Source organism: Heterodontus francisci, chromosome 4, assembly GCF_036365525.1.
Source record: "Heterodontus francisci isolate sHetFra1 chromosome 4, sHetFra1.hap1, whole genome shotgun sequence".
In the NCBI taxonomy this organism is placed as follows: Eukaryota; Metazoa; Chordata; class Chondrichthyes; order Heterodontiformes; family Heterodontidae; genus Heterodontus; species Heterodontus francisci.
The window spans coordinates 157,530,507-157,545,653 of NC_090374.1; the positions used below are offsets into that span (position 1 = coordinate 157,530,507).

The 15,147-nt window shown below is 43.5% G+C and overlaps 1 protein-coding gene across 2 annotated transcripts in view; it reads right to left on the reverse strand.

The window, feature by feature from the left end:
* Positions 1–15,147, reverse strand: part of uba6 (ubiquitin like modifier activating enzyme 6) — a 143,582-nt gene that overhangs the window by 81,771 nt on the left and 46,664 nt on the right. For both annotated transcript variants that reach the window (XM_068030439.1, XM_068030438.1), the window contains exons 9-11: positions 14,444–14,547; positions 13,542–13,604; positions 2,504–2,580 (exon numbers count right to left, since the gene is read on the reverse strand). In XM_068030439.1, the coding sequence (XP_067886540.1) occupies positions 2,504–2,580; positions 13,542–13,604; positions 14,444–14,547 (244 nt within the window). The remainder of the gene's footprint in view (positions 1–2,503; positions 2,581–13,541; positions 13,605–14,443; positions 14,548–15,147) is intronic.

Genomic DNA, 15,147 nt, shown 5'->3' on the forward strand with positions numbered 1-15,147 from the left:
TCAGCTATCCTTCTGGTCTTGTCATATACACTTCTATGCTTCTTTATTGAATAAAGATATTAGTTGCAGCTCAAATGGAGATAAAATTAGCCCTTATATGACATTATCTCTACTGACATTTATTCTGGCTGGATGGTGGCAAAAAAACAAGATATTGTAATACCCATAATACACATCCTGACTTTTATTGGCACATAATCATTGACCTTTGGTGTTGTAACTCCATGTAGATGCCTAATTTGGAGAGTGGAGAATACGTTGATAGTGAAACATTTATTTTGTACCTACAGCAAGAAAAACAGCAACCCTCCTTATTTGCAAAGGGTTAAAATTAGGCTTATAGTATGGAGAGAGTAATAATGAAGAACCATTGAACTGAATCTTGCAGGGGTATTCTGGACCAGAGAAGGTGCGACGTACTAAGTTTAAACTGGGACAAAAAGGTCCATTAGCATGGTATCCCAGCCTCAAGAGGCAGATCTCAGGGTGATGCATCACAAAAAGAGGTTATTTGGTCCATTGTGCCTGTGCTGGCTCTTTGAAAGAGCTATCTAATTCATCCCACCTCCTTGCTCTTTGCCCTTCGCCCTGCAAACTTTTACTTTTCAAGCATACATCCAATTCGCTTTTAAAAATTACTAATGAATCCACTTCCACCACCCTTTCAGACTGTTACAGCTCATCATAATCCACTGCATAATAGAAATTCTCTACAACCCTCTCGCTCCTTTACCAATTATATACATCTGTGCCCTCTGGCTATCAATTGCCTTGCCAGAGGAAATAGTTTCTCCTTATTTTGTATATCAAATCCTCACATAATTTTGAACATCTCCATTAAATTTCTCCTTAACCTTCTCTGCTCTCAGGAGAATAATCACAGCTTCTCCAGTCCCTCCACATAAATACTCTCCTCATCCTCAGTATCATTCTGATAAATCTACTCTGCACTCTCCCCAAGACCTTGACATCCTGCCTAAAATGATGCCCAAAATTGGACACAATACTCCAGCTGAGGCCTAACCAGTGATTTATAAAGATTTAGCATAACTTCCTTGCTTTTTCACTCGATACATAAAGCCAAAGATTCATATGCTTTTGTAACAATTTTATCAACTTTTGTCCTGCCACCTTCAAGTATTTTGTGCATGTGAACCCTCAGGCGCCTCTGTTTCTGCACCTCTTTAAAATTATACTATTTAGTTTACATTGTCTCCTCTCATTCTTACCAAAATGTATCACTTCACACTTCTCTGCATTAAATTTCACTTGTCATGTATACATCCTCCTGAAATTTGCTATTACTTTCCTCACTGTTTCCTACATTTCCAAATTTTCTAGGTGCTTTAAACAAAAAAGAGCAATGGTCCTAACACTGGCCCTAGGGGAACACCACTGGATATTTGACTTCAGTCTGAAAAGCTTTCATTCATTCACCACTACTCTGTTTTCTGCCTTTTGGTTAATTTTGTGTCCATTCTGCCACTGCCCCTTTAATTCATAGCTTCAATTTTGCTAACCAGTCTATAAAGTGACATTTTACCATTTTTTGAACGTCTATATACATATCAACTGCACTACTTCCAATACCCTCTATAAAATTAACTAAATGTTCCTTTAACTTAGTATCCTAGACTCAACATGTAGAAACACACATTAAATAAACTTTAACAATTAAAACACCATACTTGATAGCAGTGTGCCATAACCACCTAACTAAAGCTCAGAGTACTATGTTCAAAAAGTCAGGCATGAACCACTGCATCAGTAACCTTTTCTTTATTCTTCCATGGGATGTGGGTGTCGCTGGCAAGACCAGCATTTGTTGCCCATCCCTAATTGCCCTTGACAACCAATTGGCATGTTAGGCCACTTCAGAGGACAGTTGAGTCAATCACATTGCTGTGGGTCTGGAGTCACATGTAGGCTAGACCAAGTAAGGACAGCAGATTTCCTTCCTTAAAGGACGTTAGTGAACCAGATGGGATTTTACAACAATTGACATGGTTTCAGTCCGGCAGGCCCTGGCGACGGGGGAAGGGAGGGGGAGGTGGGGGCGTTCAGGGAGGTGGTTTGTTTTCTGCCGGGCACTCTCCTTGGGTCACAGACTGTCTACGGAGGAGGGACACTCCTCCCCAAAGCCCACAGGAAGGCTGCCTCGTTTTACTGGGTGACCTCATGCGGTGGGGGGAAGGGGGGGCTGGAGAGGGGTGGAAAAAACTCTTACGTAGCTGATAATAGGCCTCTTAACGGCCTCAATTGGCCTCTGGGTGGGAAGGCCATTATCGGCCCATCCCACTGCCCGACAACTGCTGAGTGACAAGAAGGTGATGGGTCCTCCACCCCCTGCCACAATTCTATGGATCCCCCCCCCCTCCACCCCGTCTCTGAGGGGCCCATTAAATCCAGCCAAATTTATGCAGTTCTCATCTCCTGGTTACATTTTTGATGGTTGGACTCTTTTCTACCTCTAAGCATGCAACACAATACATTTAATACTCACCCTACGTTTGGCAGATGTTGGTGTTGCTCTTGAAATTTATCCAAGGCCAACATGGCTGTATGAATTTGCAGGGGTGTCTGTTTTTAAAAAAAAAAGTTAAGTCTATTTTGTGTACTGCAAGAGAAAATTATGGGTGAAACTGGTTTACCTCAAATACATGAATACTAAACACAAACAATTGACGCCATCTAATTTTCCACTGTTTGGATTGAATGTGATAACTGTATAGTTGGTACAAAACACATCCAACAACCAAAATTGACTGAATACCAGTTGAAAAACAGTGCCTACATGGCAAATATATTTGAAATCATTAAAACTAAATTACAGCAAATTTCCTGCTTTGATGGAGACCAGTAATTTCAGGGCTCCTCCCCTCCAGAGCCACACTAGCAATGTCTCTGAATGAGAGGAGCCACCTGCAACTTTCAGTGGCTCCATTTGTTTTATCAGCTTCAAGTTATTCTCGGGTCACCCAGTCATAGGAGAACATTCAATCTGACTGGGCATGCTGCATACTTCACGCAGCATGTTTCCGGTGGTTGGGCTATCTCAGGTTTGGCTTCTGGCCAACTCAAAGTCGTGACTCCTGCGAATTGCTCCAGGCAGTGGCAATTGCTCACCATCAGTAAATAGAGTGGAATGATGCTGAGGGTGAGACACCTGACATGACAGGATGAGTGTTTTTTGACTGACATTTAGGGAGGACTCTGATAAAAGTACTTTCCCTGGGCTTGACTTCCCTTTTCAAGGAAAATTTTCCATTTCAGAATTGTATTTTCGAAAAGGGGAGGCTACTTGTAAATTACAACCAAATACTGCAATTTACCATCAAAATCCACTTGCTGGAATTACTTTATTATTTAAAGCATCTGAAAACATTTTCCAATAGGAAAGAAACGTCACTATCGATCACAAATGCAGCTCATGTAGGTTCAGATTCCACTGCAAGCTGGATACCAAATTGAGCAGTTAAAAGTTCTCTAGAATGCTGGATTTAGATATTCAAATTAACACTTTCCTCAAAGAGTGTACAGCAATATTTGCCCTAATAAAAATCATACTCACACCATGTTTAAACATTCAGTCCAAACTTCACAACAGCCATGCTTTTCATGAATGAGATCCGTATTCAATCTAAAGTGTCAGCCTGGTCAGTCATGGCATTCTCAGCTGACTCAGGTGGTTATGGGTTCAAGCCACACTCCAGAAGCTTGAGCACAAAATCGAGGCCAATACTTTAATGCAGTACTGAAGGAGTGTTGCATTATTGTAGGTGCCAGCTTTTGGATCAGACATTAACCCGAAGCTTCGTCTGCCCTCTTTGTGGGCTTAAAAGATCCCATAACAGCATTTGAAGATGGACAGATGAGATCTCCCTGGTATCCTAGTATTTATCCCTCAACCTACACCAATAAAATTACGTGGTCATTTATCTTGTTGCTGTTTGTGGGAGCAAATATGCTGCCGTGTTTTCTACATTTCAACAGAGACTACGCTTCAAAAGTACTTAATTTGTTCTGAAGCATTTTGGACTAACCTGAGATTGTGAAAAGCAAAATGCAAGTTCTTTACAAATCTGAATTTTACAGATTCACATAATGAAGAACACTTTCCTTAATTTTACAGTGTCGTACAGGCCCCACCTGCCAAGAATGAGGGACATTAATTTTGCCACAGACATTAAATTTCAAATTGTTGCTGGGAAGAAGAGGCCCGTGACAAGGGGTTGCCAGACCCCTGGCTGGAAAGACATTTTTGCATACTAACAGACAGTGTTTGGGAACAAAGGAGCTATCCCCTGCTCCAATACAATCCACAGACGTGGTTGAACCAGTTAGTCACATGGCTAACCCGCTTGGGCAGTCTGGGTTTGTTTTCTGAATTGTACAGTTTTGAACTGAGACCCGGCAGAAAGCTGTTTGCTCCGAGATTGAAAAGACCTCTCCTGGCTGGCTCACCACGGCCTCTCCTGTATGTTCACATCTCTTTCTCATGGAACTCCAAAACCCACTGAAGACACATGAACCCCAAGAGAGAAAAGTCTCCTACAGTGAACAAGGTTTCAGAAGAATACTGGGCTCCAATAAAAAGCAAGATCTACGTACAAACAAGGACTCCACAGTGAGCTCAAACAACCATAAAAACAACTCTTCAGATATTGCCTCAAACTTTTCCACTTTATTTTTCTTCTGCTCTTTTCTGTCTCTATTTGCATGTGTGTATCGTGTATGCATGCTAGTCATGTATCTGTAGGCATCAACCGAATTAGAGTTTAAGTTTAATACATTTCAAATTTTCTTCTTTAAATCTAAGAAAGCCTGTTTATGCTGGTTTCTTTGCCTTATAATTGGCAAGCGGTGAACAAGGATTCAGCAAGGGGGAGCGAAAAACACTGTTTAAAAATAAAATCCTGTTGTGCCAAGACCAGGTGAAAACTGAAAGGGAACCCTAGACCTCTTTCTCACCTGGTCGTAACACCAACCTTCTCTGTTACCTCATCAAAAAACTCATGCAAGTTAGTTAGACGTGACTTGCTGTGCTGGCTTTCCTCCCAGATTACCGTTTCTAAAAGCTTTCTCACCACTGAGGTTAAACTGACTAACCTAGTCAAAATTATGAGGGGCATTGATAGGATAGATAGGAAGAAACTTTTTCCCTTAACGGAGAGGTCAATAACTAGGGGGCATAGATTTAAGGTAAGGGGCAGGAGGTTTAGAGACGAGTTGAGGAGGAATTTTTTCACCCAGAAGGTGGTTGGAATCTGGAACACACTGCCTGAAGGGGAGGTAGAGGCAGGAACACTCACGACATTCAAGAAATATTTAGTTGAACACTTGAAACGCCATAACATACAAGACTACGGGCCAAGTGCGGGTAAATGGGCCTGTTTCTGTGCTGTAAAACTCTACGACTCTGACTCTACATCAGAAAGGCAGAATAACCTGTACAGTGTTCAATGATACATCATTGGACCTAATCCACAGGACTATTAATTTAACAGAATACTTCGATCACTTTATTATTGTTTACTCCTTTGCCCAGGAGTTCTACCTAGACCCAAAGCGTTATGCTTGTGACCGCAACCTACTTTTTGAAGAAGTGAATAGGTATTAAGCTGGACTTTAAAAAAAAAAACACAGTTCATCATAGTTTTAAGAAGTGGTATGCTCAGACATACATTTCCAACACTGCACTGGAAAAGCAAACTCCTGAAACAAACAATAAAAGTCTATAAATATTAAATTCACAAAATCCACCAGAGAACATAGACCCCAACTGACATTTCATCATCCTTACTGTTTAACTCATAACACCTATGCCACATTATTGATCCAATGATCGCATTATCCTGGAAGCTCAACATGACACCACATCTGATGATTTAGCCGTCTGAAATTCTATTCCATGACTAACAATATTGTGCCCTTTAACAATGTCAGATCATCCTTCTGTTGATAGACTGCAGTGTAATATGCAGTCAGAGAAGACTTCATGCAAATTTACTGTTAGACTAACATTTCATACCTTAAAATTGTAGAACAATATACATTGTACTGGTGTGGTACGCGCTTCTTGATCCTGCTACTCTATTTTGGTTAATAAAATCTCCTGTTGTCTAATGCACTGTGACCAACATGATAACTACAACAGTGCTAACATATTTGCCACAACTAAAATAATTTATTCACTTGATTTGTATGCTTTTTTCCAAAATAATTAACAAAAGCAGATCAGTTCTGATGACAGATCACCACAGACAGAATTGATAAACAGATAATTTACTAATAACGCATTCATACTTCACATCATTAAAGCGGGTGTGAAGGCCTGAATCGACTCTAAAGCAGCACAGTGGCGCAGTGGTTAGCACCGCAGCCTCACAGCTCCAGGGACCCGGGTTCGATTCTGGGTACTGCCTGTGCGGAGTTTGCAAGTTCTCCCTGTGTCTGCGTGGGTTTCCTCCGGGTGCTCCGGTTTCCTCCCACATGCCAAAGACTTGCAGGTTGATAGGTTAATTGGCCATTATAAATTGCCCCTAGTATAGGTAGGTGGTAGGGAAATATATAGGGACAGGTGGGGATGTGGTAGGAATATGGGATTAGTGTAGGAATAGTATAAATGGGTGGTTGATGGTTGGCACAGACTTTGTGGGCCGAAGGGCCTGTTTCAGTGCTGTATCTCTAAACTAAACAAAACAAAGTGAGACTACCTTTTCCAGGGAGTCACAGTCCATCAGGTCTGTCTGTCGCTCTGTCTGACTCTACATTTACACTGCAAATGCAAAAGCCAAAACCGCATTGCATCAATGCTACAGTTGTAGATGTGAATACATCCGAGTGGTGTCCATTCACGAGCCTACTTCACTTGTATTGAAATATAGGTGAATAGATAATTAATTACTTCCAATTGGTAACAGCTTGCTCATTTTTACAAGTTAGGCATAAAACAATTTTTCAAACACAACTGTAAGTGAAGTGAAGTGTCCTTGGATGGATTAATTTTTTTCACACCATCACTAACAAATGGTAACTAAACAGCAAATTTGCAAAAATTAAAATTTTTACCACAGTGGAAAAAAAAATCTCTGGTATTCCAAATATCTACCCTACATTAGTTTGCACTGACATCCTTAATGGTGTGTTACTCAGTCATGTCAAGGGGAGGTGGTGGCGTAGTGGTATTGTCACTGGACTAGTGACCCAGGGTATTGCTCTGAGGACATGGGTTCAAATCCCACCACAGCAGAAGGTGGAATTTGAATTCAATTCATAAATCTGGAATTTAAAGCTAGTCTAATGATGGCCATGAAACCATGTCAATTATTGTAAAAACCCATCGGGTTCACTAATGTCCTTTAGGGAAGGAAATCTGCTGTCCTTACCTGGTCTGGCCTACATGTGACTCCAGACCCACAGCAATGTGCTTGACTCTTACAGGCCCTCTGAAATGGCCTGACAAGCCACTTAGTTGTATCTAACCGCTACGGTCAATAAAATAAAATGAAACCCGACAGACCACCCGACATCGACCTAGGCACCGGAAACGACAATGGCAAATCCAGCTCTGTCGACCCTGCAAAGTCCTCCTTACCAACATCTGCGGGCTTGTGCCAAAGTTGGGAGAGCTGTCCCACAGACTGGTCAAGCAACAGCCTGACAGTCATACTCACGGAATCATATCTGACAGACAACGTCCCAGGCACTGCCATCACCGGGTATGTTCTGTCCCACCGGCAGGACAGACCCAGCGGAGGTGGCAGCACAGTGGTATACAGTAGGGAGGGAGTTGTCCTGGGAGTCCTCAATATCGACTCTAGACCTCATGAAGTCTCATGACATCAGGTCAAACATGGACAAGGAAATCTCCTGCTGATTACTACCTACCGCCCTCCCTCAGCTGATGAGTCAGTACTCCTCCATTTTGAACAGCACTTGGAGGAAGCACTGAGGGTGGCAAGGGCACAAAATGTACTCTGGGTGGGGGACTTCAATGTCTATCACCAAGAGCGGCCCGGTAGCACCACTACTTGCCGAGTCCTAAAGGACATATCTGCTAGACTGGGTATGCGGCAGGTGGTGAGGGAACCAAGAGGGGAAAACAAACATTTATTTTTTATTTCGAGATACAGAACTGAAACAGGCCCTTCGGCCCACCAATTCTGTGCCGACCATCAACCACCCATTTATACTAATCCTACATTAATCCCATATTCCTACCACATCCCCACCTTCCCTATATCCCCCTACCACCTACCTATACTAGGGGCAATTTATAATGACCAATTTACCTATCAACCTGCAACCTTTGGCTGTGGGAGGAAACCGGAGCACGCGGCGAAAACCCACGTAGACACAGGGAGAACTTGCAAACTCCGCACAGGCAGTACCCAGAATTGAACCTGGGTCGCTGGAGCTGTGAGGCTGCGGTGCTAACCACTGCGCCACTGTGCCGCCCCAAAATTAAAGTATTGGCCTGTATGGGGATTGAACCCACAACCTTGACAATATTAGCACCACGCTCTAACCTTCTGAGCTAACATGCCCTGATAGACCTCGTCCTCACCAATCTGCCTGCCGCAGATGCATCTGTCCATGACAGTATTGGTAGGAGCGATCACTGCACAGTTGCTGTGGAGACGAAGTCTCGGCATCACATTGAGGATACCCTCCTTCGTGTTGTGTGGCACTACCACGGTGATAAATGGGATAGATTTCGAACAGATCTAGCAATGCAAAACTGGGCATCCATGAGGCACTACAAGCCATCAGCAGCAGAATTCTACTCAACCACAATCTGTAACCTCATGGCCTGGCATATCCCTCACTCTACCATTACCATCAAGCCAGGAGACCAACCCAGGTTCAAAGAAGAGTGCAGGAGGACATGCCAGGGGCAGCACCAGGCATACCTCAAAATGAGGTGTCAACCTGGTGAAGCTACAACACAGGACTATCTGCATGCCAAACTGCATAAGCAGCATGCAATAGACAGAGCTAAGTGATCCCATAACCAACGGATCAGATCCAAGCTCTGCAGTCTTGCCACATCCAGCCGTGAATGGTGGTGGACAATTAAACAACTAACTGGAGGAGGTGGCTCCACAAATATCCCCATCCTCAATGATGGGGGAGCCCAGCACATCAGTGCGAAAGATAAGGCTGAAGCATTTGCAACAGTCTTCAGCCAGAAGTGCCAAGTTGATGATCCATCTCGGCCTCCTCCTGAAGTCCCCAGCATCACAGATGCCAGACTTCAGCCAATTCAATTCACTCCGCGTGATATCAAGAAATGACTGAAGGCACCGGATACTGCAAAGGCTATGGGCCCTGACAATATTCCCGCAATAGTACTGAAGACCTGTGCTCCAGAACTTGCTGTGCCCCTAGCCAAGCTGTTCCAGTATAAGTACAACACTGGCATCTACCCTGCAATGTGGAAAATTGCCCAGGTATGTCCTGTACAAAAAAAGCAGGACAAGTCCAAACCGGCCAATTACCACCCCATCAGCCTACTCTCAATCATCAGTAAAGTGATGGAAGGTGTCATCAACAGTGCCATCAAGCAGCACTTGCTTAGCAATAACCTGCTCAGTGACGCTCAGTTTGGGTTCCGCCAGGGCCACTCAGCAGCTGACCTCATTACAGCCTTGGTTCAAACATGGACAAAAGAGCTGAACTCAAGAAGCGAGGTGAGTGTGACTGCCCTCGACATCGAGGTAGCATTTGACCAAGTCGGGCATCCAGGAGCCCTAGCAAAACTGAGGTCAATAGGAATCGGTGGAAAACCCTCCACTGGTTGGAGTCATACCTAGCGCAAAGGAAGATGGTTGTGGTTGTTGGAAGCAATCATCTCAGCTCCAGGACATCACTGCAGGAGTTCCTCAGGGTAGAGTCCTAGGCCCAACCATCTTCAGCTGCTTCATCAATGACCTTCCTTCAAATCATAAGGTCAGAGGTGGAGATGTTCGCTGATGATTGCACAATGTTCAGCACCATTCGTGACACCTTAGATATTGAAGCAATCCATGTATAAATGCAGCAAGACTTGGACAATATCCAGGCTTGGGCTGGTAAGTGGCAAGTAACATTTGTGCCACATAATTGCTGGGCAATGACCATCTCCAACAAGAGAGAATCTAACCATCTCTCCTTGACATTCAATGGCATTACCATCGCTGAATCCCCCACTATCAACATCCATTGACCAGAAACTGAACTGGAGTAGCCATATAAATACCATGGCTACAAGAGCAGGTCAGCGGCTAGGAATCGTGCGGCGAGTAACGCACCTCCTGACCCGGCAAAGCCTGTCCACCTTCTACGAGACACATGTCAGCAGTGTGATGGAATACTCTGCACTTGCCTGGATGGGTGTAGCTCCAACAACACTCAAGAAGCTCGACGCCATCCAGGACAAAGCAGCCCGCTTGATTGGCACCCCATCCACAAACATTCACTCCCTCCACCACCGACGCACAGTGGTAGCAATATGTACCATCTACAGCAGCAACGCACCAAGGCTCCTTAGACAGCACCTTCCAAATCTGTGACCTCTACCAACTAGAAGGACAAGGGCAGCAAATGAATAGGAACACCATCACCTGCAAGTTCCCTTCCAAGTCACACACCATCCTGACTTGGAACTATATCGCCGTTCCTTCACAGTTGCTGGGTCAAAATCCTGGAACTCCCTTCCTAACAGCACTGTGGGTGTACCTACCCCACATGGACTGCAAGGGTTCAAGAAGGCAGCTCACGACCACCTTCTCAAGGGCAATTAGGGATGGGCAATAAATGCTGGCCTGGCCAGCGATGCCCACATCCCATGAATGAATTAAAAACAAATGTGGTTCCATTCATTGTTGCGCAAAAGCAGTGCAAAAATGGATAGTTTAAGCAATATCACCATGTCACTAGGTCATGTACAAGGAAGCTTCACAGATGAAGATACTGTATCTAAGAAGGGGCTCAAGGTCTGACTGGTACAGTTGACCAGGGAAATACAGCTGGAACTGGTTGCTTCATTCAGCTCTCTCACTGACTGAGCCCTACTCAGGTGATACTAGAGACTCCAAGCAACTGTTGGTAACAGGAGATCAGTCCCATTAACCTTGGCCACTCGAGTTTTTTGAAGTCATAAGGAGCTGCCTAGTGATTGGAGAGAAAATATCTTTTACCAATTACAGGTCAGATTGAAGGGCATGTGTGAAAATTCTACCCTTTGAAGTCAACATATCTGAAGTAATTAGGAGATTTAAAACCATCCTTCCCCTTCTGATCTACGTTTATCACTCCTCTCCTAATTTATGCTGGGGGATTGTTCCATGGGTGGCAATTACTTTCCCCAGGAGAACATTATTCACAAGCAACTGTGAACAGCAAGTGATGCTCTCACCACAAGGGATAACTGGAGAATACACTTGTTATGCAGAGGATAACAATAATGAATGATTAGGAAGAGCCTCCTGACTCTCATCAAAAAATGAGAGAAAACCTTGGCCAAAATCACATGATTACCTTATGTTTCATAAGCATCTCTTAAAATTCATTGACATCTACACAAACATGACTTGGAATTCACTCCTTCTTGGAGCACAGACAATTAAGCAAGTCTCAAATGAAGAAAAATACATTCTCATAGATGTTCATTTCCAGTCAAGAAAGTCGAAATGTCATTCGATATTTAGTCTGGCACTGCCAGCAGATCAATTAGCGATTGCATTAGTATAAAATGGAAAATGCTAACATGGACACATTTGCCCTCTGGAAACTTTGAGTGAAAGGTTAGCTTTATAAAATAGAAAATAAAATATTGAAGGTGAATACAATTGACTTATTAAACAGTGCATAATTCCATTCACTGTCTGCTCTCATCTTTTTCAAGGGTTTAAATAGATAGCTGCTAGCCCCATCACTATTGGTGCACAGAGCCTGAAAATAAGTTCAATATTATGGGCTGGATTTTACCAGACCCTCGACGCCGTGGATTGTAGCGGAAAGCCCGTAAAATGCTTGTTGGCGTGGCCCGCCATGACCCACGACGCTGAGAAGGCACTGCCTGATATTAGCGGCGGCAGCGAGGCTTCGGTGTGGCACCCCCCACCACCTGCCAAGAGGCGGGGCCTTCATTAAAATATTTAAATGAGGGCAATGAAAGTGCTAATTACTTACCTGCTTCCGGTGGCTGTCCCACACAGGTTTTACGGCCGCCGGCCGCAACTCGTAAGCCTTTGGAACGCCATATGGAGTGCCGAGGCGAGATACTGGTGGGGAGGGCGGGGAGGAGTCAAATAATCAGGGCGGTGAGGGAGCAGTGGGGATGGTGGGAAGGGGTTTAGGTTGTTACTGATGGGAAATAAACCAAAAATCTATTTATGCATTGGGGGTGTGGGAGAGGGGATTGCAGGTGTGGACAAATCTTTTTGTTTTTATAGAACTGGCACCTTTAAAAATTTAAATTTCTCCTAAGGGCTTGAAGCCCTTAAAAAATGGCACTGGTGCCTGAGTGGTGGTGCCGGACGCCATTGCCACCTCCTCTACGTCATTGGGGTGGCCGCACCACCCCCTCCATTTAAATGAGCCCCCGCACGTAATATTGAGGGGCTCTTCCATGTTGGAAGGTCGCCAACGCAGATAAAATTCAGCCCTATAAATCTATATTGAGTTAATTTGGAATATCCAACCTTTGATAATGAAAATTGTTAAAATGATAATTTTAAAGCAACTTTGTTTCTTCAAAGTATATAGTTCTTTTAAATGCTCAGTCTATGTCATAGTGTGGTACTGAGCATTAAACCAAGGTTTATGCTGAGTTTGCTGATCTCAGCAGGGGAGACTAGTGGGGGGGACACTATAAATAGCTTAATCACTTAGCCCCAGTCTTAGGATTATGGGCAAATGCATCTGCGAGGAAAACAGGACTGGGCTCAGACATGATATTCTCCAGGGTTGAATAGGTTGCTGTCAGCCACTGCTTATGTTTATACATGAAGAATTGTAAATTGGGTAAATTGGCAGAGGGCAGTCAACACCCATGGAACCAGTATGAACCATTGACGTCAGAAGAAAAGGGGCATGGTAAAAAGGGAAGAGAAATTTAAGTATATTGCAAAATCATAATAAGAGTTTCACAGCATATTAAGCCAGTGAAGGAAGTGACATCTGAATCTAATTGGTCACCAGGCTGTTCATTTCGTACACGTTCAATTCAGATACGATCTTTCCGCTTGGGTCAATTTCAAGATCGAAACCTCCTTAAGGGTAGGTAATGTAGAAAGCCAATGAGAAATCATATGCAACAACCGTCGGCATTTCCTATCACAGGCTTCTCTATTTTCTTCATTCAGTAGGCCTCGGCTAACTATGTTTCAGCAGCCAGATGAACTTGAGAGGCTTAAGTTTCAATCAGACTATCAAAATTTTAAGATTAACAATACCAAATAGAGTTTACCTCTTTTTAAAAGATGTTTTAAACTTTTCTGGACTAATAGCACATGACAACAAAAACACAGACTGACACAAAAGAAAAATCTTGCCTCAGGTTTGCTGAAGTCTACGATCAAGCAATGAGGATTTAAAAGTTGTGTCTCCAAGTTTTCCTAAAACAAGGAAAGAAATCGGGAAAAAATTAACAAAGTTAAAAAGTTATAAAGATGGTTAGCGAGGTGTTCAACTAACTGCAACTGGAAAAAAAAACATCAACTGTTGGGTTCAGACTGTGATCTTAGCCTGGGTCAATTCAGTTATTTAAATAGAACAGCCAAATGGTAGATCATGGCTTATTGCAACGTTGTGCATAAAGTGCCCTGTTTTGTGTGCAGTTCCAACCAGATTGGTTTAGGAGGTTACCATGCAACCAGCCCTCACACAGCACAACTGGCTGAAGGAGGAGGAGGCTCTAAGTCCAGAGGTTTAAATTATTTTTGTCAACCCAACTCTTGAAGTGGTCAAACCACAACTTTGGTCCACATACCCTTCTCTTTCGAGTCAGCTGCAATCCAAAATGGTGCAAGAAAGCCCTTCCACTACTGCCCTGAACTACATGGTCAAAATATGCAATCTTTACAATTCCTGCAAATGATGTACTCTTGTCTAACGACCAACAGGAAAAATAAAGCACAAATTAAAATATTGTACCTACTGGAGAAACACTAACAATTCATACGAGTCTACCAAAATATGGTCAGGGCAACTCTCAGTGGAAACTTCTGGGTGCACATGTGAGGTTGCCTGTTTGGTAAATTGCACATTCATTACAAAAGAGCCAGTATTTAAGAATGGAAGAGGCCATTTTGATAACTGATGAGCCAGGTATTTGGGAAAATATAATTTCAGATGGGAAGATGAGTCCAAGAGAGTACAAAGTCCCATTCAAGTTTCTCATGTATTTGAGGCTTACTGAGGCAATGTTATGCTGCACTTCACAAAAAATACTTACAAAGGTAAATCTTTTTGGCATTTTCAGCTGCACAGCAATTCCTCCATGTAAATATGGCTTAAGGCTTGAAGTATCTCCAATACTAAAAGAATATGCAGACAAAACTGAAAGACACAATGACTAAGCTGAAACACTTACAACGGAACCAGTACAAATAATACACCATAATTATAACGACATCCTAATGATTTCCACAGTTTTGCTTTTAAATTTCAGCAATGAAAATTGAAAACAAAAATCATGCTCAGTTGGATGATAAATTATATGACAAAAAAAATCATGTTTAAAATATTAGGGACTGAATTTTCACCCCTACTCCCCAGCATCCCACCGCCCCCCCCCCCCCCCCCCCCCACCAGCTACAAGTCAAGAACAGAGGCGGGTGGGGCCTGAAAAAACTGACATCAGCTGGCGTGCCAGTCTTGGGATGCCATTCCTGGCACCGGCCAGTTTGGGGGGTGGGAGGGTGGGTGGGGGAGACAGATTTGGTGCCTAAGAAGGCTGCCTGACCCAACAAGGTTGGCAACCAATAAGGCTCATTAAAAGCCTTGTTAAAGGCAAGTTTAGGAGTCTGATTGGGATTTTCCAGTCAATCTCCAGTTTCGTAACACGACGAGGGAGTTGGGGGGGGGCATACCAACTGCTGGGAGATGGGAACCCTGCAGGAGGCCGGGGTGCCAGCACTCCTGGCAGGCCCAGAGGCC